Raw genomic sequence first — 20,037 nt, 5'->3', positions numbered from 1 at the left:
GGTCCTGTGTATGAGGGCAAGTAGGTGGCTCTTTGCATTGAGAGCAAAGCCTAGAGATGAAAGATTTTTTAAAATGCCAGTTTATCATTTTATTTTTAATTATTAATAGGAGTCATTATTAATAGTATTATGCAATGCTATTATTGGAAGAGGAGGGTGGTTGGTCTCCCATTTCCCACATATACTTTGATGTATTCACAGTATGTGATCACAGATGATGGATGATAATGTATTTTTACAGTCAGAGTAAAAAAATATTGGCCTCACCCCAGGAGGCTTCCCTCTCTAAAGTTCCTCCTTTAGGACTCTCCCTTTGATTCAGGGAGTTCTCTTATTCTTCACCCTATGATGTTGTTTTCTTTCAGATTCATCCCAGGAACATATTTCTCTGCATATAGGGATTAATTTCCCTAATCATCTTCATTTCACATCTCATTATCAACACTTTTCCTGTGATTAGATCCTTGGTTTTCCATGGCTTAGTCTTTACACAAGGCTGCAGAAACTTGGTCAATATTTTACTTGTCCATTGCAAAGCTGTGTTCACGTTCATCTTGTCAACTCACTAACACTTTATCATCTGGGATTAGATCCTTTGACTACATCCACCTGGGGACAGGAGGAAGAAGGGAGGAGTGTGGCCCAAGAGTCAGAAATACTTAAATTGAAAGCCAATTCCAGACACTAGTTATGTTACCCTAGACAAGTTCCTTAGCTCTGTCTGCCTCAGTGTTTTCAACTAGAAAATGGGGATAATGAAACCACCTAACTCCCATAGTGGTTGTGAAGAATAAATAAGATGATATCTGTAAAGCACTTAGCAGAATACCTGGCACATAACTGGTGCTTAACAAAAGCTTCCTCTCTCCCTCCCTCTCTCCCTTTTTTGCTTTTTCCTTTTTGCTTTGGTTTATATACTTTCATTCTGTCATCTCTCACTTGTTCTCTTCCTCAAATCTGGCAGATACTGATGATGGGAAACCAAACAGCTGTGACAGAGTTCTTCCTTGTAGGACTGACAGATGACCCTGAGATCCAAGTTACTCTTTTTATTTTTCTGCTACTAACTTACCTTTTAAGTTTTACTGGAAATATGACCATCATCATTCTCACCCTACTGGATTCTCAACTCCAAACTCCCATGTATTTCTTCCTCCGGAACTTCTCCTTCTTAGAAATTTCCTTTACAACTGTCTTTGTTCCCAAAATGCTAGTGGACATTGGAACAGGGAACAAGACCATTTCCTTTGCTGGTTGCTTTACTCAATACTTTTTTGCCATCTTGTTAGGAGCAACTGAGTTTTATCTTTTGGCCGCCATGTCCTATGACCGCTATGTTGCCATCTGTAAGCCCTTGCATTATACAATGATGATGAACAAGAAGCTTTGTCTGCAACTCGTCCTCAGCTCCTGGTTCTCTGGCTTCATGGTTGTTATTGGGCCACATATCATGACCACGATGTTGCCATTCTGTGCATCCAATGTCATCAATCATTACTGTTGTGACTATACCATATTGCTCCAGTTGGCCTGTGCAGACACACGCATCATAGAGATGACTGAGTTTGTCTTGGCTGTGGTGACACTTCTCTTCACATTAGTGCTAGTAATTATCTCCTATGTCTATATTATGGGGACAATTATGAAGATCCCTTCTGCTCAGAAAAGGAAAAAGGCCTTTTCTACCTGCTCTTCCCACATGATTGTTGTCTCTCTCTCCTATGGCAGCTGTATTTTCATGTATGTTAACCCTTCTATGAAAGAAGCAGCAACTTTTAATAAGGGAGTAGCAGTGTTGAATACCTCAGTTGCTCCTTTGTTGAACCCTTTCATTTATACCCTAAGGAATCAGCAAGTGAAACGAGCCTTCAAAGACATGGTCAGAAGGATAAAGTTCTTCTCTATAAAATGAAAATAATTCTAGGCATTTCAATAAAAGAAACCATAAAGGAAAGTTGATGTGAGTCTAGAGATATTCTTAAGTGGCATGTGCAGAAATTACTTTTCATGTTAAAAATAGCATGGGCAAGGGGGCAGCTGGGTAGCTCAGTGGATTGAGTGCCAGGCCTAGAGACAGGAGGTCCTAGGTTCAAATCCGGCCTCAGACACTTCCCAGCTGTGTGACCCTGGGCAAGTCACTTGACCCCCATTGCCTACCCTTATCAATCTTCCACCTATAAGTCAATACACAGAAGTTAAGGGTTTAAAATTTAAAAAAAAAAATAGCATGGGCAGCTGGGTAGCTCAGTGGTTTGAGAGCCAGGCCTAGAGATGGGAGGTCCTAGGTTCAAATCTGGCCTCAGACACTTCCCAGCTGTGTGACCCTGGGCAAGTCACTTGATCCCCCCATTGCCTACCCTTGCCACTCTTCTGCCTTGGAGCCAATACACAGTATTGACTCTAAGACGGAAGGTAAGGGTTTAAAAAAAAATAGCATGCTGAGTTATCCTGTTTATTTCACTTTTGAAGTCAACCCTTAATTGAGTCAATTCATGTCCTGATTTGACTATGAAAAACCTTAGGAAAGTTTTAAATTTTCAATTTCCTTTTAGAAACAATAAATCCTGATTAGACTATACATTTTCTGAACAAAAGATAGTTCTTACTCTAGTATTCTTGGGGAAATAAGGAGACATGAATTTCTGTCCGACAATTAAATGGGATAAAAATCAGACCTGTCCCTATAGTTCATAGTTCCAAATGTGTTCAACAGAATCATAGCTTGAGAGTTGGCAGTCAAGTAAGAGAACCTCAAGTCCAACCTTCTTCATTATTTAAGAAATTAGAAAATTGAGCCTCATAATAAGACCAAGAATTAATTTTTGTTGATATTCATGTTACCATTTTATGAATGAGGAAATTGAGTCTTCAAGATGTTGACTGACTTCTTCATGGTCACAGAAAATAAGCACAATATAAACTGAGTCCTTCCTGACCCTTAAGTCTAGGAATCTTTCCACTTAGGGGAAGGTCCTGAAAGGTTTCCTTAGAGAGAGAAAATAGGTAGCCAATTATATCACCCCACTCTTGGCTCATTCTGCTAAAAGTCACATTAACAAGTTAGGATTCCAGGGGCAGCTGGGTAGCTCAATGGATTGAGAACCAAGCCTAGAGATGGGAGGTCCTAGGTTCAAATATGACCCCAGACACTTCCCAGCTGTGTGACCTTGGGCAAATCATTTAACCCCCATTGCCTAGCCCTTACCACTCTTCTGCCTTGGAGCCAATATATACTATATTGATTCCAAGACAGAAGGTAAGGGTTTAAAAAACAAAACAAACAAACAAAAAACAAGTTAGGGTTCCCCAGTTGGGTAGCTGCTATCTCAGATTCTAGGGGTAGCTAATATGAGTTGGTACGCTGTTAACCCTTTAGTTGCCACGTCCTACCATGGTGCTTCTGATTAACATTTAGCCAGTAGAATAAATTAACTATTAGCAATAGCATTTACTCAAATGTCACAGTAAGTAAAAATTATAAAGATTTTTCTCATTAACAGAGGATACACTCTCCATAGAGAAGAGTAGGCACAAAGTTAAAGAAAAATAACAGTGACATCTATAGTGACATCTATTATTGGTCTGGATTAGCTCTTTACATCATTTACATCGTATAGCATCTCAATTGGTAGGTTGTCCATGGGACCCTCTCAGTTGGGCTGCTTTTCTGTTAGGCTGGGCTATTCTTCTGCTACTCTGGGTTTGGTTCTAGATGAGAAATAACATCTCCACCTTATATCTTCACATTTCAGGATCAGCTAAAGCCCACCATTGATATGTTATAATCTTCCAAAAGAGCAGAGACCTTTAACCTAGGATTAATACTTGTGTTCTCTCATTTTGAGTCCAAATTGTCTCCCTCCTTCCCTCCCCTCCCTCCTGCCTGAATCAAGTAATTTGATAAATCCTGACCTAGGATTGTCAGAAGCATTTCCATGACTTCTCTCTCAGGTAGGCTTTGAGGTTCTTTCCATCCCTGAGAGTAGGTAGTCATGCAAAGAGGATCACAATGGCAAAAATGTGTGTAGAGCAATATGTGAATCTATGATAGTGAAAACAGAGACCTTCCCTTCACCAGCCAAGATCCTGTGTGGCAAGATGGGCAGACACAACAGGAAGAGTACAGTGAGAGACAATGCATGGAGAGGGGCAAGAGGAAGGGAGGTCTTCCAGAGAAGGGATCAGCAGTGCTAACCTCCTCGGTACAAGCTTGTGATTTTCTTGCTTGGGAGAGAGGCTTGCAAGAAAGGCATAAGCTCCAGGGGACACACAGCCTCAGTGATCAGATGGACACTATCAGAAGACAGTGGTGAGTCACCCAAAGGATTCTGAGTCCATAATCAGCATTACCTCTTCCCCTTCAGGGTCCAAGATTCTCCTTAGCTTCCAGTCCTATTGGGAAAAGGTTATAATTATCAAGGTGCAACCAAGTTGCACCTGGGCAGGGGAACTTACCTGTTGGTTGTTAGTTATGGTTTCCTGGGAGATAGGTCAGATAGAAACATTCACAAAAATGGCCGGTAAATCCATAATCCATAAAAGGTAAGAAAGTAGAGTGTCTGTGCAACGTAGAATAAGAAGTTCCCTCAGTGCTTCTGCATGCATGAGTATTGTGAGTGTGTGAGTGTGAGTGTGTCTCTGTGTGTGTGTGTGGTACTGAGGGTGGGGGATTTCCCCTGTGTAATCTCTGAGCTGGGGCAAAAGATATGAAAATAGTTTCTTCAAAGCCCTTTTATGTCCTGTGAGCTGGTCCCCTCAGCAGTCTCTTTCAAGCCAAGGTGATGAAGAGCTACAGTCAGAGCCAGAGGACCTCCTCACCCCTACACCAGGTCCAGAGCTTCAACAAAATCCAATCCCCATTTCCTCCCTTGAAGTGAACGTGGGAGCCAAAGAATCTTCCTGGGAGTTTCTCACTTTTCTGATTCCTAAAGTGAAGAGTGAGGCCAACCCCAAAGAAAACCAGCCCTAGCACAAGGCCCCCAACTCCACTCAGCATCTTACTCTGGGCAGATCTGCACTGTGCTTCCAGGGAGAAGACACAGCAAGAAACATAAATGTCCCTTCAGGAGCCATCCTTTTGAGCCATCTGGTGAGCAGAGAAGTCTAGATGAACCTGCTAAATCCCATCTGAGTGAGAGAGAAAAAGGAAGCCTGGTCCCTCTATCTCAGAGAAAAAGAATATATGGGATGATTACAGAGTCCTTGTACAGAAGTGTTGAACTGGAAAAAACACAGAACTATTAAATAGTCAGAAAAACCACATCTTTAATTGAGGAGAGGAGTTTGGTACTTTCCTCAAGGCCTCCACACAGAGTTGTGTGCTACAAAACCCACTCAGAGCCCCGAGACTCTGGCCACTCTGGCTGCCTACCCCTGGGAATGCCATCCAAAGAATAAAAGAATTTGGGAAACTTGTGTACATTTTAGGGGAACTGTGGAACTCTGTAGAGTTGATTGGCTTTACAATGACTACTAAGAAGATGAGGAGTCCTAGACAGGATTATCAGGGAGATGCAGATGCTTTGCAAAATGGAAAGATCCAGCCAAGGGCTTGGCTACTGTGGAAAAAAGGACTTTGACCCAAAGGGAGAAACTACGGACAAAAAGAGTACTTAACACCTGATTGAATTAGCTTGCTCCACCTAAACTACTTTAAGGTCTATTGTTAAACTGAGACTGAGATCTCGGTCTCTCTGGGAGAAATTCTCATGGGACAAGGTCAAACTTGAGGTCTTCACTTTTCAAGTGAACTGAACTTGGGGGGCTTTGAGATCCCATGAGGCTACAACTTTGGGGTGTTCTAGATTCCACGTTTACAGAAGTCATGCATAGATTACAGAGAACAGCTTCTAGGGCTGGGGCCACTGAGACTGCCAAGGTCCTAGGTTCCATAGCTCCTAGCTCAGCACAGCTAGGAGGCACTTGCCCTGGGAGAAAGCACAGCTATCCTAGAGAAGGAGACAGGCCAATAGGAGACCAGAACTAGAGGCTGCCATTGTTAGGGTCTGAAGGGATTGCCATCCAAGGAGCACAGGGAGACTTTGTTATCCAAGCAAAGGGAAGACTGGGGAGACAATGTTATCCAAGCAAAGGGAAGTCTTTATTTCTAGTGCGTGCTAGGGGAGCTCAGCAAAGGAGTTCCGGGGGTGGTGGTGGTGGTGGTGGGGGCATAGTCAGAGTAAAGATTATATATGTTTGGGGTGGCTGGAAATTCAGGGGATGGCGGGAAAGGTAGAGGGTATCGGCAGACTCAGGGGTGCCCTGTAGTTCTTGAAGTAGCCGTTGTAGTTAGTGGTTTTTGGCTGTCTCCCCAAGCTTGGAGGGTTTTTATGCTACATTTGGGAGTCTAATAACATCCTATTGTTAGTGACCTTGGATTTCTCTAAGACATCCTGACCTGTTAGTAACTTTAGGTTTCTGGGAGCCATCCTGATTGGGGAGTTCCTAGCTTGTGTTTGCTTGTGGTTGCTTAGTTTCTGTGTCATAACTTTAGGGTTCTGCACCATGCCCTGAGGAATGTTGGGTCTGAAAGACCAGGAACTGTTTCTCAAACTGGACCACAATGATAGTTTTGTTTTGTTTTTTTTAACTCCCATCTTCCATCTTAGAATCAATACTGGATACTGGTTCCAAGACAGAAGAGAGGTTAGGGCTAAGCAATGGGGGTTAAGTGACTTGCCCAGGGTCACACAGCTAGGAAGTATTCAGGCATTCAGGACCTCCTGTCTCTAGCCCTGGCTCTCAATTTACTGAGCCACCCAGCTGCCCCCAGATAGAATTCTGAAGGCTGGTGTGCTCCATTTAGCAGGTATAGACATGTCCATGCTTAGGGATTATTTCCAGCATCACCAAAGTCTGGAAGGTCCAGTCTCCATTACTAAGGAGGCCTGTTGAAACAACCCCAGCTGTCTCCTCCTGATCATTCAAGTGTGGAGTGGGGGACAGGAAGCTGCCAGTATGTGATCCTTTCCTCTAAAAATCAGATGAATATTTGTGCACATGTGTTACGTCCTGCATGACAGGACCAGGGCAGGTTCTTTGACTAGAAGGAACAATTTGGCATGAATAAAGAGAGATAGAGACAGAGACAGTGACAGACAGAGAGATGGAGACAGACAGACAGACAGACAGACAGACAGACAGAAGGACAGAGAACTGAAGTTCCAGCTTGAGAACTTTATTAGGAAAACCCATTACACACTGATACTTGATGGATATCGGTAGTAGACAGAGGAAACAATACAGATAGTTACTTCAAAGATACAAAGTCCAGTTTACACCCAATTGCCGAATTCTCATTACAGGTAAAGCTCATATATATGTCTACATGACCCTTGACAAGTAGGCTGGGATGAGGAGGAGAACAGTGACTCTGAGTCTGGGAAATCTATGTCAATAAGGGGGTGTTTGATATGCTAAATCCAAGAATGCTTGTAATGTTAAAAAGGAAGGCTAAGGTAAACATCTTTAGAAGAGGCAGGTCAATTGTGTATTCAGCCAGAATTGCCAAGGAATAGAATTTGAATTAGAAATTAGAATTGAAATTGTCCCCCAAATCTTTTTCTTTTTTGAAGGTCAGAAGTTGTTTTAACTCCTGAGGATTTCTGATAGTGTCACAACAAGAAAAATACTTTTGTAATAATATTTTGTGTTTTACTGATTCCTTGCTTTTGCCATAAGATCCAGTGTGGCAACATCATTCATCTCATGGTAATTCATTCCATTTAATCCCTTCATTTCCTCCTTTTGTTTTTAAAGCAGATTAGATTTGATAGATGGTAAGTTTAGGCTGAATTTGTTTTATATATACATGGATTAGGCATCTTCTGCAGACTGCAAATAAACAGATGAATAGAATTACTATAGATATGATTATAGATATATAGATATAGATATGAAGGCCTCTTTCCGTTTTTTACTATATTGATTATGCCTCTCCTCCATAAATGAGTTTGTCTAGATTGTTGATTTCTTTTTGGAACTGAATAATGTCTAACGTACTATTATGGTGTCTCCAAGCACTCGGAATGTGCTCTACTATCATTATCATACCTCAGAGGCGTGGTACTATATCTCCTTTTATTAAAATGACATGGATAAGCAAACCTAGTATTTAAAGCCTCAATTTCTTTGCCAAGCCAAAAAACTTCATCCTTCCAGGCATATAGCTCATCCTGATAAGCCAGTATTAGGCCTGGAAGTAGACTGGATATAAGAGCTGATAAAAATAGCAACACCTAATGAATGGCAGGAAAGACCCCCAGCCAGTAACATCTGGTGAATGGATGATAGGAAGCGTGTGTTAATATCCAGCCCCATCAGTTCCTGGAACTCAAACTGTATATAAGCTGGCTAGACCTCTCATTCCCAGTTCCATTGTGTGACCCAAGCTTGAGCTTGCAATAAAACAGTATCTCTTGCTTTTACATTATCTGGTGTGCCTCCTAATTTGGGAAATCAGAACCATGCTGTAACACCAGACCTATCATTTTCTGTGTATACCAAATTTGAATGGTGTTAGAAATTACCTCTTGTATAAATACATGGTCTTATAGAAAAGTGGATAGATTGGGGGGCAGCTGGGTAGCTCAGTGGATTGAGAGCCAGGACTAGAGAGGAGAGGTTCAAATCTGGCCTTAAACACTTCCTAGCTGAGTGACCCTGGATAAGTCACTAAACCCCCATTGCTGAGCCCTTACCACTCTTCTCCCTTGGAACCAATACACAATATTGATTCCAAGATGGAAGGTAAGGGTTGTTAATGTTAAACTGTAAAAAAAAACAAACCACAGAACTATTAGTCAGAAAAATAACTTTTTAATTAAGGAAAAAGAGGTGCATGCTTTATTAGGCCTACACAGAGCTGTGCATTACAAACCCACGCAGAGTCCCCTGCCTCTGTCTACTCTGGTCCTTGACCCCTGGGAGTGTCACCCATTTCTAGATGAAAACTCCAAGGAGCCATTAAAACTGGGGAGTTTACATACCCTTTTAGGGGACCTGGAGACTGAGGATGGGAGAGTATAGTTGATTGACTTTACAAAGGTAACAAAGAAACTGAGGAATCCTAGACAGGATTCTCCGGGAGAGGCTGATGCTTTACAATGGACAGAAAAGGGAAAGACCCAACCAAAGGCTGGGCTACTTGGGTAAGAGACTTTGGCCTAAGGGGAGAAGCTGTTGGGATAAAAAGAGATACTTAACACCTAATGGGATTAGTGATCCCCACCCAAACTACTTTAAGGTCTTATTTGTCTGAGACTCCCTAAGTTGGACTTTCCCTCAGAAGAAAGTCTCATGTGACAAGGTCAAACTGGAGGTTTTCACTTCCAAGCTAACTAGACTGGGGGGTCATCAGAGCTCACTAGGCTACAAGTTTTGGGGTTCCTAAATTCCATGTTGACATTAACTTGGAAATAACACAGAACTACTAAAGTAGTAAGAAAAACCAAGTCAAAGTAGTAAGAAAAACCAAGTCTTTAATAAGGAAAGAGATAGGTCCAGTAATTGGCTGCCATCACAGAGCCAAGCACCAAAAACTATACAGATTCAATATCCTGGGGCCCTGGGGACATATCTCTGGGAGAATGTACTCCAAAGAACAATAGAACTTGGTGAAACTTATATACCATTTGGGGAATCAAGGACAGGGAAGTATGGTTGATTGACATTACCATGGCTACTAGGAAATGAGAAGCCCCAGACAGGATTATCAGGAAAGAGGCTTATGCTTTGCATAATGAATACAAAATGGGAAGATCCAGCCAAGGGTTAGGCTACCTGGGAGAGGACTTTGATACAATGGGAGAAACTACCAGGACAAAAGGTTATTTAACATTTGATTTAGATCTACTAGTCCCATCCAACTGGGACCATCAAATACCTTAAGGTCTATTGTTTAGTTTGAAATGGCTAAGTCTGGGACTTCCCTTGAGGTGAATTCTCAGGGGACCAGGGAAGAATTAGGTCTCCAGATTTCAAATTGACAGTTAAAAAAAAAAAGAATTAGATGGAGTAATAGAGGCAGTGGTAAGGGAGATAATAAGAGCAATGAGGGTTGCTAAAGCTCCAAAGAGAGCTAATACAAAGCATTTTGTGTGGTGTAAGATAATGCCTTTTGTATGAAACTAACAGAAGGTGTAGAGGCCCAGGCTTCAGTGAGATTCACAGGAACCCAAACTAAAGATGACTGATACATAATGGCAATAGCAACACCTTTTTTTAAAAATTTATACTGATTGAATTAATTAATTTAGAATATTTTTCCTAGGTCTTGATCAATGATACATGTAAAACCCAGTGGAATTGCTTGATGGCTCTGGAAGGTCAGAGGGAAAGAACATGAATCATGTAAACAATGGAGCCATTGAGCAATTCCACTGGGTTTTACACACATCATTGTTCAAAACCTATTTCCATATTATTAATATTTAAAATAGAGTGATCTTTTAATGCCAAAACCCCAAACATGTCCCCTTTGAACCATGTAATCTATCATGTTTTTCTTCTGTGTTTCTGTTCCAACCAGTTCTTTCTCTGGATATGGATAGCATTCTTTTTCAGAAGTCCCTCAGAATTCTCCTGAATCATTGCATTGCTGCTAGTAGAGAAGTCCACAATAGAAGCATCTTGGTAAATAGAATCCACACAGTGATGAAGATGACAATTAGTACATTGAATGTCATACAAGCCCTCACTATTCCTAGTTACATTAGTAGTAGTGCCAATCATCATTACATATGGGGTAAAAACATGGGCTTTTACATAGTCATAGTTGACATTTCCCAAAAGAGCTGAATGATTGTCAATCCTGGTTTGTAAGATTCATACAGGTTGAGCAGCAATTAAAACCTTCCATTGTGTATGTTGTATCAGACCCCACTGCAATAGCTGGATGGGGGTTAGATATGGCTACCTCCTTGAATTCTAGTTTTTCAAAACTGTGGTGACCCTGAATGTAAATACTCTCATAGTCATGGGTGTTATGCATTTGACGGAATGTGACAGAATCATTCAGTTCTATTCTAGGAACCCAGGCATAAACATTGTAGTAGAATCTGTCAGACAGTTACACTGGGAATACCAGTTTTATGAATAACACTCCATAACTTGCAGAACTGTGTAAATCTTTGATTAGTATAAGCACTACCATTATTTGTTTTTATTGTTTTGAAGTACCAAGGTGTGCAACAGCCTCCAAAAAATGTGAGTGATGAGAGGTGCTCTCTCCTGTCAGAGCTGTGACCCAAATGACATGAAAGTAGGTGTCTATGACAATATGCATATATTTGAGCCTTCCAGATAGAGGATATTGAGTCAAATCTATTTGCCATATTTGATTTCCCTCAAGTCCTCTAGTGTTGACTCCAGAAATGAGTGGGGTAGAAGGAAATTGGGAACAGGAAGCACATTGACGAATAATATCCTGTGTCTGTTTTCTGATTATAGAAAATTGAGGTGTAAGTGACCAAATGTTTTTTTTTTTAATTTTTTTTTATTTTAAACCCTTAACTTCTGTGTATTGACTTATAGGTGGAAGAGTGGTAAGGGTAGGCAATGGGGGTCAAGTGACTTGCCCAGGGTCACACAGCTGGGAAGTGTCTGAGGCCGGATTTGAACATAGGACCTCCTGTCTCTAGGCCTGGCTCTCAATCCACTGAGCTACCCAGCTGCCCCCTGTGACCAAATGTTTTGATGCAGTAAAGAATGTAATTGAACTGCTTCTTGAAATGCTGTTGCAACTAGCTTATCTACTGTCATCTACTAGCTTTGTGAGGTCTTTACTCCTAGCCAGTACATACTATGCTAGTGCTGCCTACAGACAGGAAGTAGATTTGAAACCAATTTAATAAGTGAGTTGCAAGCAGTTTTCTGCCTATCTCAAATAGCTCCCATTCTGGGAAAGCATTACAGAGCTCGCACAGCTCAAAGTTTTGGGGTGTCTTTTCTTACTACTGCTCCTGGGTGCACTTGTCCTTGTGATTAGCTTGAGTAATCCTGAGATTCAGGGGGGAGATTCATCTTGCTACATCCTCTTACCTTTTTGTCCCACCCAATCTCTGCAACACACCCAACATGGGGTTCATTCACACTATGCCCAGGGTGGGTATGGGGAACCCCAGAGGTGTGACCAAAGGAATCTAGATGAATGATGATACTGAGGAGGGGAAGGAACCTTAAAGAGTCTGGAGGTGAATTTTTAGCTTTTCAGAATCCGTTGATAACTGTTTCAGTTTGTTCCCCTCCAAATAGTGAAGAAGTCTCTGTAATGCAGCTATTGGAATTGGAGAAAAGGACTCCTGAATTCAGTGCCTGTCTCCTGTCACATATATTGTATTTGCTGATTGTTTTAAGATTTAATTTTGTTTTTTAAGTTCGCATATTGATCTAATCTAATATATTCTGTTACACTTTCTATTATTATGTTTTGGCCATTAGCTATATGTGCTGTTACATTGTCTTTATTTGTACCTCCCTCTATGACTGGACTGGAGAAAATACCACAGTAAAAGTCCATAAACAACTTGCGCAAACACTTTTCCATGTCAAAACCATAGGTCATTATAGATGCTGGGTCTGTCACCAGATCCATTGGGGTCACATGTTGCCTAAACTGCTTTTTGTTCCTTTTTGTCTCGTTAATTATCACATAGATGATGATGGATGGACTCCATAAAACTGGTTACAACCTGTATACAACCTTTGGAGAATTTAATGACCTAAAAATTTAAATTGATTTTAAGAGGTCTTCATAAAGTACCACTACCTCTGACTGATCATTTGTCTACCTTTGAGTTGTTTGTAACAAGAAGTATGGGTCCATTTAGTAGTTCAAGTGAAGTGCAATAGCACTATTGTATTCTCCACTTCCATATTTATAAAAATGTAATGGATGAGACATAAAGACATGCCTTTTACAGCTGTTACACTCTCATCCAGGAAGTGGAAAGGTTTTCCTAGGGGGGTGTAGTACCTCTGGGTGGCTCTTGAGAGGGAGCATTTCCCATGAAGCCTAGTGACTTCTGGATAGTTCTTATATTTGTAACTTTTCAGTTTACTCTACCCTTCCACCAGAATGATTTCGATTTTTGGTGACATTTTTGACCCAAAAAGTTTTCATCAGCAGTACCGAGGTTTGTGTTTTTTTTTTTTTTTTTCTGGGCTCCTCTGCCAAATTTTGGAATGATGGCAGTAATAGACTTTGTTAAAAATATCTCGGCCATGGTTGAAAGATTGCCTAGATCTGGAGAACTTGTGACAAGTATTCATGAGCTTCAAAGGTTTTTTTTTTTTTTTTTTTTTTAATGTCACACTGCAAGTGTAATATCATTTTCTGCTAAACAAAACGGAGAGCAGAATGAGTGACACTCAGCAGTTTAGAATTTGGAACCAACCTGGATGCATGAGCCAGCAAAGCAGAAGCAGTTACTGCCAGGACTATAAGAGGGAGAAATTTGAACAAGAAGCTCTTTCAATCCTGAGAAGGTACTTGAGGAGTTTGGTTGGGATTTGGGTAGGCCAAGCCAATTCAACTTAGGTTTCCTGCATCCTGTTCCAATTGCTACAGCACCTTCAACTTCTGTTTAAAGCTGTGCTATACATTCAATCAACTGAACATCAAAGAAGAGATAACATCGATACTCAATCAATTTGGTTCTAGGCAAAGGGCCTGGCCTAGCCAGGTGCTTACAGAAAGGACAAACTTCTTCAGTTGTTAGTCTCAAACCTGATTACCTTTAAGTGACAACCCCTAATCACCAGTAGTTTTAGTCAAACTTTCCTGACACCTCTTTCCTTCAACCCTGTTCTCCTTCCCTAAGTTTGTTATTATTAAATTCTAAAGCACACTTTGGTGGATGTCATCATTGCCCTAAGGATCATTGATTATATCCTTGGGTATGTGAGGGAAAGGAATTGCTCAAACTAAGTCAAAGTCAGTATCGTTACCCACACAGCTTTGAAGCCAGGATAAGCAATCAAAGAAGCTGTGTGATCTAATCCAGCAGCTTCTTATTCCTGGGACAATGTTGTGTTGGAACTGGATGTATAGTCTAGTTTCAAATATTTCTGTAGGGTCTTGGTGTTCACTGCCACAACTTGGTGTTCACCTAGGTATTCTCACTCTCACTCAGCTCAGGTCCTCACACCATCAGAGAACCTTGGGCCATCTCTTCATCAGTCTTATCACATGTAATGGCTTCCTCACATAACACAAATGATGTGAATCCTAATGATAGCAGGTTTGTTTGCTATTGTCATTAACTGGGCTCTTGTGATTTGGGGGATTTGGTATTTGTTTGAATGTGCATTACCTGTTATACTACTATTTTATAAAGCTGTTACATGGTAAATATCATTTGCACTCACATTGTGGATCATGGCCAAGTTAAAAAGGAAATGGATCTCATTTTTGGGTGAGAAACCATTGTATTGCACCTCTCCTTGGCAAACAGTGTCACTGATTGTGAATAATATATTTGTGATTTAAAAAAAATTTTTTATTATTATTTTCCGTTGTATGTACGATAGAGTATTTGAGTTTTCTTTTTTCTCTCATTTGAACTTGAAGCACATGTTAACAGTATTAGTGGATTTTTTTTTATTTTGCACTAATATAAGTTTACAATATCTATTAATTCTAATATTAATGCATATCCCAAAGCTTTAGACTATGGAAACCTGCCATTGATTGTTAAATATTATGGGACTTTAATTAATGATTTTGTCTGATTCCAGGAGAAGGGATCACAAAACAGCCATTATACAATACCAAGAAGCACAAGGTCAAAGAGACCAACCAATCCCAGTGAGATTGATGAGAATCTGCGCCAAGATGGAGGACTTGTTTGGGGGTTTGATGAAGCAGCTGTTTGACAATATCAGACACAGGATTTCCCTGTGCCAGTTTCAGACAAAGTACCTCAGTTTGACTGTAATTCTGGCTCCCCTAGTCCTGTAAGTGAAGGCAAAATCTGACATGAGAATGATATTTCCCACCTGCTTCTAAATCTAGAACTTTTTCTTTCTCCTTCTTAATGTGGCAATTTTCTGTAGTCCTGGCTGCTGATTGGGTAAGTACATATTGCTTCAGTGGACCTACAGGCTTGTGGGACATAAATCATTTCATTGTGCCCTGATTCTAGAACCTACTATGGGCTTATTCATGCTTACTCAGAATTTTTATATACTATTTAATTTTGATTTTTTTTTCTTTTCTATTTGTTTTTTTACTTCCTTTTAACAATTGATTCACATACTTCATAACTCAGCCATGTATCTCAGGGAGATTCATGTGTTTGTTAGCACCCTCCCCAGGGGAGAATTGTATAATTGTCGTAAAATTCTAGATTTGTAAAAATTTTTCTTGTTTGAGAGAAATTTTTGGATAAGAAACTTGCTACCTCCCTGAATCCAGAAAGTGAACTGTTTGGAGAAGGCACCAAGGAGATGCCTGCAAAAACTTCACCCTGCACCAAAGGATCCAGGATGAACTTTGGGATGTATAGAAATTGAACTGTAGGGGTTGAACACATTTATTTTGAATGTAAACTCTTATGCCAGAGGGGACTACCCCCTAATTGGCTTTTTGTCAATGTGCTTAGCAATCATTAGTTTTGTTCTCTTTCTCTTTTATTTCCCTCTTATCCCCAAATTATTGTAATTTCCCCTTATAAAGTGCAATATTGTATGTATTTCTAGTTAAAGATCCTTAGAGATATATGTTGGTTATATGTACTGATTCCATGGGGAAACTAGGCATGTAAATCTGGGAGATTTCTGCATGCTCATTTTCTATGGGAATCACAGCGAAGATTCTGTAATTAGAACTTGCTCCCCTGGACTTCAATTCCTAGCACCCTACTTTCATCCTCACGTTATGTGCTGACGTAGGGAGGATATAAGTTTTGTGTAGCCCCACTTCTCTAGCTTTCTTCTTGTGATTGAGGCTGGTTGAAGCAGGCTTTTTGGGAGAGGAGAGAGAACTATTCATGTGGTTTTATTTTGGTTAGATAAGTAGGGTTTTATTATTTTACTTCAAGTGATTATTAATAAACTTTATAAAATATAATACTTGGGGTATTGGACATTAATTTAAATCCTACACTACTTGTTGTCAGAGACCAAGGATCGAAACCTAAAAACCATGGAGACCATAGAAACGAAACTTAGTGAAGGATTTCCCAAGAAACGAAACTTATGTTAGGAATAGAAACTTAACCAGCTTCATCCGGGATAGGCGTGGCGAGACCAACGGCCCGAGACCACTGGAAAATTCCTTACCCCAATCCTAGAAGCATATAAACCCACTCCCTGCACACAATAAACGAGCCTTGTCACAATTAAGACTGATTTGTCTTTATTGCGCCTCGGTCTCCCTTCTCTCCCCCTATGGTTCTTCTAGGTGGCTGACTCACGGGTCTCTCGCGGTTGTATCCGGCTGGATCCGGATATCTGGCGCCCAACGCGGGGCTCGACGAACGCAGCTTACCGGACGACTGAGAGGCATCCCGCGGCCGCGGACTTAAGCAGGGTAGAGGCTGAACAGACAGCCTTGAGGCAGGGTAAGTCGTCCCATCCCCCATAGGCATTCAGGCTGCAATTTGGAGTGAATACCCCAGAATGAGTGTGTGTGTGACTGGTATGACAAGGGATTCGGTACTCTAATCGTTCCCTTGATCTGTTTCTGAATCCGGACCCGGTAGTATCCGTTTCCATACCTCCGTGAGGAGATTGGCGAGAACTCGGGGAAGTGACTGGTACGAGCGTACGAGCGTGTGCAAGAGAAATGGGTAAAACACTCTCAAAGGAAGCCCTATATGTTAAGGAATTTAAAAATAGCCTCAGGGAGAGAAGCATTAGGGTAAAAAAGAAAAATTTGTTTAAGACCACCGGATCCTTTTGAGAGGACTTCGGGGAAAAGGGGATGGAGCCCTGAGCAAGCTCCCACCCCTACTCAAAATTAAGCATTAGGGCACTGGGCCCTTCTTAGAAGGACACCAGGAAAAGCATATTTTTCTCTAGGACTAAACGGCAAATTTAAAAGTGACCAGAAATTTTCCTCTCTGCCCCCCTTTTTAGAAGCAGCTGGCTACTTTGCTTCAGCTAGAAAAACCAGTTTTGTCATAGTTTTTTTCTTTCTCCCTTGGAAGGAGCCCAATTGGTGATGGCCACAGACAATGTAAAAAGTTTTAACAATTTTCACTTAGCTATATCAATCTTTCCAGCAATGTGGCATACCTGGAATTATTCAGGCAGGTATCAGAATCCCACTTCACAGAAAAGTGAAGAAGCAAAAGTGTATTTATTTTAGGATACTTATTGAAGCATGAAGAAAGGTAATTAAGAAACAAAATTCATCATATGTCAGCCAGCTCCTTCTTAAGAATTAACCCTTTTCTGACTCATTCTTTTTCACAGAATTCTTTAGTCATGGAGATATGAATTGTAACAATTGATCTTTTGCCAGGATGAAAAGAAAAATCTAGCTTATATAATTTATGGTTTATAATTGTCAGAGTGTGTGTGATATGCCCGGGAAATGTGTCCATGATCAGTCTGTGTGTTACATGTTGTTTGTCTGTGATCACAATGGGAGGGTTACAGGTTGGGAAAAATAAATCTCTCTCTCTTCTTCATTCGTTCCGGAGGAATGGAGAAGACAGACAGAAGCGTTGGAGAAATTCAGAAAATAACATTGTAATTTCTGAATGTCTTAAACTCTAAGATAATTTAATTGGTTAAAAGAAATCTTACTCTCTGCTCTTATTAAGGCAAGAGTTAAACAAACTAATCTGTCAAACATTTCCCCTTCCATTTCTCACTGGCCATGAGAAAGGGAACATGGAAATCAAAAGACAGAAAAAGGGACAAATTTGATCCCATCACCAAATTCTATCAACAGGTTAAGTACTGAGACATATATCTAATGAAAATTACAAAAGATTCTAAATTGCAATCTAAGAAAAACTTATTGAGAGAGAAAGCAATGATTCTTAGTTGTGTACAGAAGTATAGAAGTGCAACTTAACTTTCCTAGCTAGCAAAAAAATAAATAAAAACCATCAGTCTTGCTCAGTGCTTAACCCAGAGTGAAAAAGCTTCTTTAAACAACCATGAGTTCAACCTAACATTAATCAAACTGAGGTTAGTGAAAAATTTAACTTAAAGATTATTAGAACAATGCAATTGGCTTACATTTCAAAATTATATCCCTTTAGTCAGAGACTGGTCCATGAGAAAATTATTTGTTGAGAGCGAATCATTCACGCCGCCCCAGTTCAGCAGGAAGTAGCTATGAGAAGCTAAAAATCGTCGCCCATTCTCCCCCAAACTCATGGACCTTTCTCTACCCATTAGAGTATATATTTGCTAAGGAACTGAATAGGTACTGATGGTATTGTGTAAATTCATTGACTACTAGTTAAAAATGGAATTTCTGTTAAATTTAAGAATGCACAAAACTTATATTGAAAAGCTATCTATTAGGATTTGTAGTGTGGGAATGATCAGACTTACCAGAAATGCTTATCGAACTGAATTTAGGAAAAACATATGAATATGTAAAATTGTTACTCTAAGATCTGTACCATCATATTAAGTAATAGGTAAAAATATAATTAACATTAGGGTTTCAAATTTTGGTAATTAAAAAATAATATTTTTGCATCAGGAATCTAGTATATTATGAATATAAAAAATTTGGACAGCATTGTAATTTATTAGGATATAAAATTATTTTAAAAGCATGTGCAATGTATTAGAAAAAATTCATGATCTAAGGAATAACATGCAATTTGTTTAAAGAAAAAAATATTATTATGGGTAAGAATAAACATGTAGAATAGCTTCATGTGAACAGGCTCAGAGAGGTACAGTGACCAATCAAGTGTGACTTGCCAGCTTAGCTCTGTAAAGTGAAAAAATGAACAAGAAGCTAATAGCAACTTTATAACATCAATAATGATTGTGCAAAAATTCAGGTTTCCCTAATTCACCACAATTGGAGCATAAATTTAAGATAAAAAGGGAAACTGCAGATATTATAGAGAATAAAAGACAGTTAATACAAAGGAAATATGGTTTGGAAATTTATAAAGCAAATAACATATGTTGTGACAACTTAAAATTAAGCCTTAAGACAAAAGGGAGATTTTACTCCACAATTAGAAGTATTTTTCATGTAAGAATTGATTTAAGGGTTGAGGATTGCTAATGATTTTTGATATGGTACAATGTAATTTATTTATTGTGGTAACAGAAAAAAAAAAGTTGTAATGTTAGAGAACTTATTCCAGAATTTAACTTGGGATATTTCAAATGAGATGTTCTTTTAATGTATGTGCTATCAGAACTAGCAGCAAGTAATCATGATACAAAAGAAATTTTTAAAGTGGTTAATCTATGCATGGGTTTTAATAATACAGGTTCTAAGAATTTGGTAATTTTCAAAAGATGGAGTTTCTAATGGATAAATAAATAATAGGTGTGAATTCTAGTGCAAAATAGACACAAAAAATGATGACTCAGAATAATTTTGATGGTATTTGATCAGCTATGTAGCAATGTTTTGAAGTAAAAGGAAACTAAACTGGAGATTCTATTATATTCTGTTTTAAAGAGAAGTTTGAAAGGAATAAGAGTAAATGCTTTGAAATTCATTTTGTTTATATACTGAAAGATTGCTAAAGGATTTAAAGTTATTTGTAAGTTATGGAGTTCAAACTAATATCTGTTTCAGGAGATAATACAGCCCTGTTTTATATTTACTATGAAGTTACTCAATCCAGCACTCCTGTTCCTTAATTCAGGTTTTGTGACTAAAGTGTGAGATGTTAATTATTACCAAAATATGTAAGAATAACTGAGTGATCAGTCTTGTAGGGATATGAGGAAATGTTTTCCCTGTTTGTTTTTTGTGACAAGTCCCATAATCAGCACATGAGGCAAATTATACAATTAAAGTTTCCATTTCCCCAAACAACCTATTAGGTAGATAATTGGAAATTATCAAATTGTTAGGGAACATGCTTTGAGAAG

The 20,037-nt window shown here is 39.5% G+C and overlaps 1 protein-coding gene across 1 annotated transcript; it reads left to right on the top strand.

The window, feature by feature from the left end:
• Window positions 1-970: 970 nt before the first annotated feature.
• Window positions 971-1,912, top strand: LOC123245490 (olfactory receptor 2AP1-like). The gene has a single exon (XM_044674392.1). It carries the CDS (start codon window positions 971-973, stop codon window positions 1,910-1,912), a length of 942 nt encoding a protein of 313 aa, XP_044530327.1.
• Window positions 1,913-20,037: the final 18,125 nt, after the last annotated feature.

The sequence above is a fragment of the Gracilinanus agilis genome, chromosome 4 (genome assembly GCF_016433145.1).
Source record: "Gracilinanus agilis isolate LMUSP501 chromosome 4, AgileGrace, whole genome shotgun sequence".
Classification (NCBI taxonomy): Eukaryota; Metazoa; Chordata; class Mammalia; order Didelphimorphia; family Didelphidae; genus Gracilinanus; species Gracilinanus agilis.
Note: the sequence above shows the minus strand (reverse complement) of the source record. Positions and strands in the feature narration are given on the sequence as shown.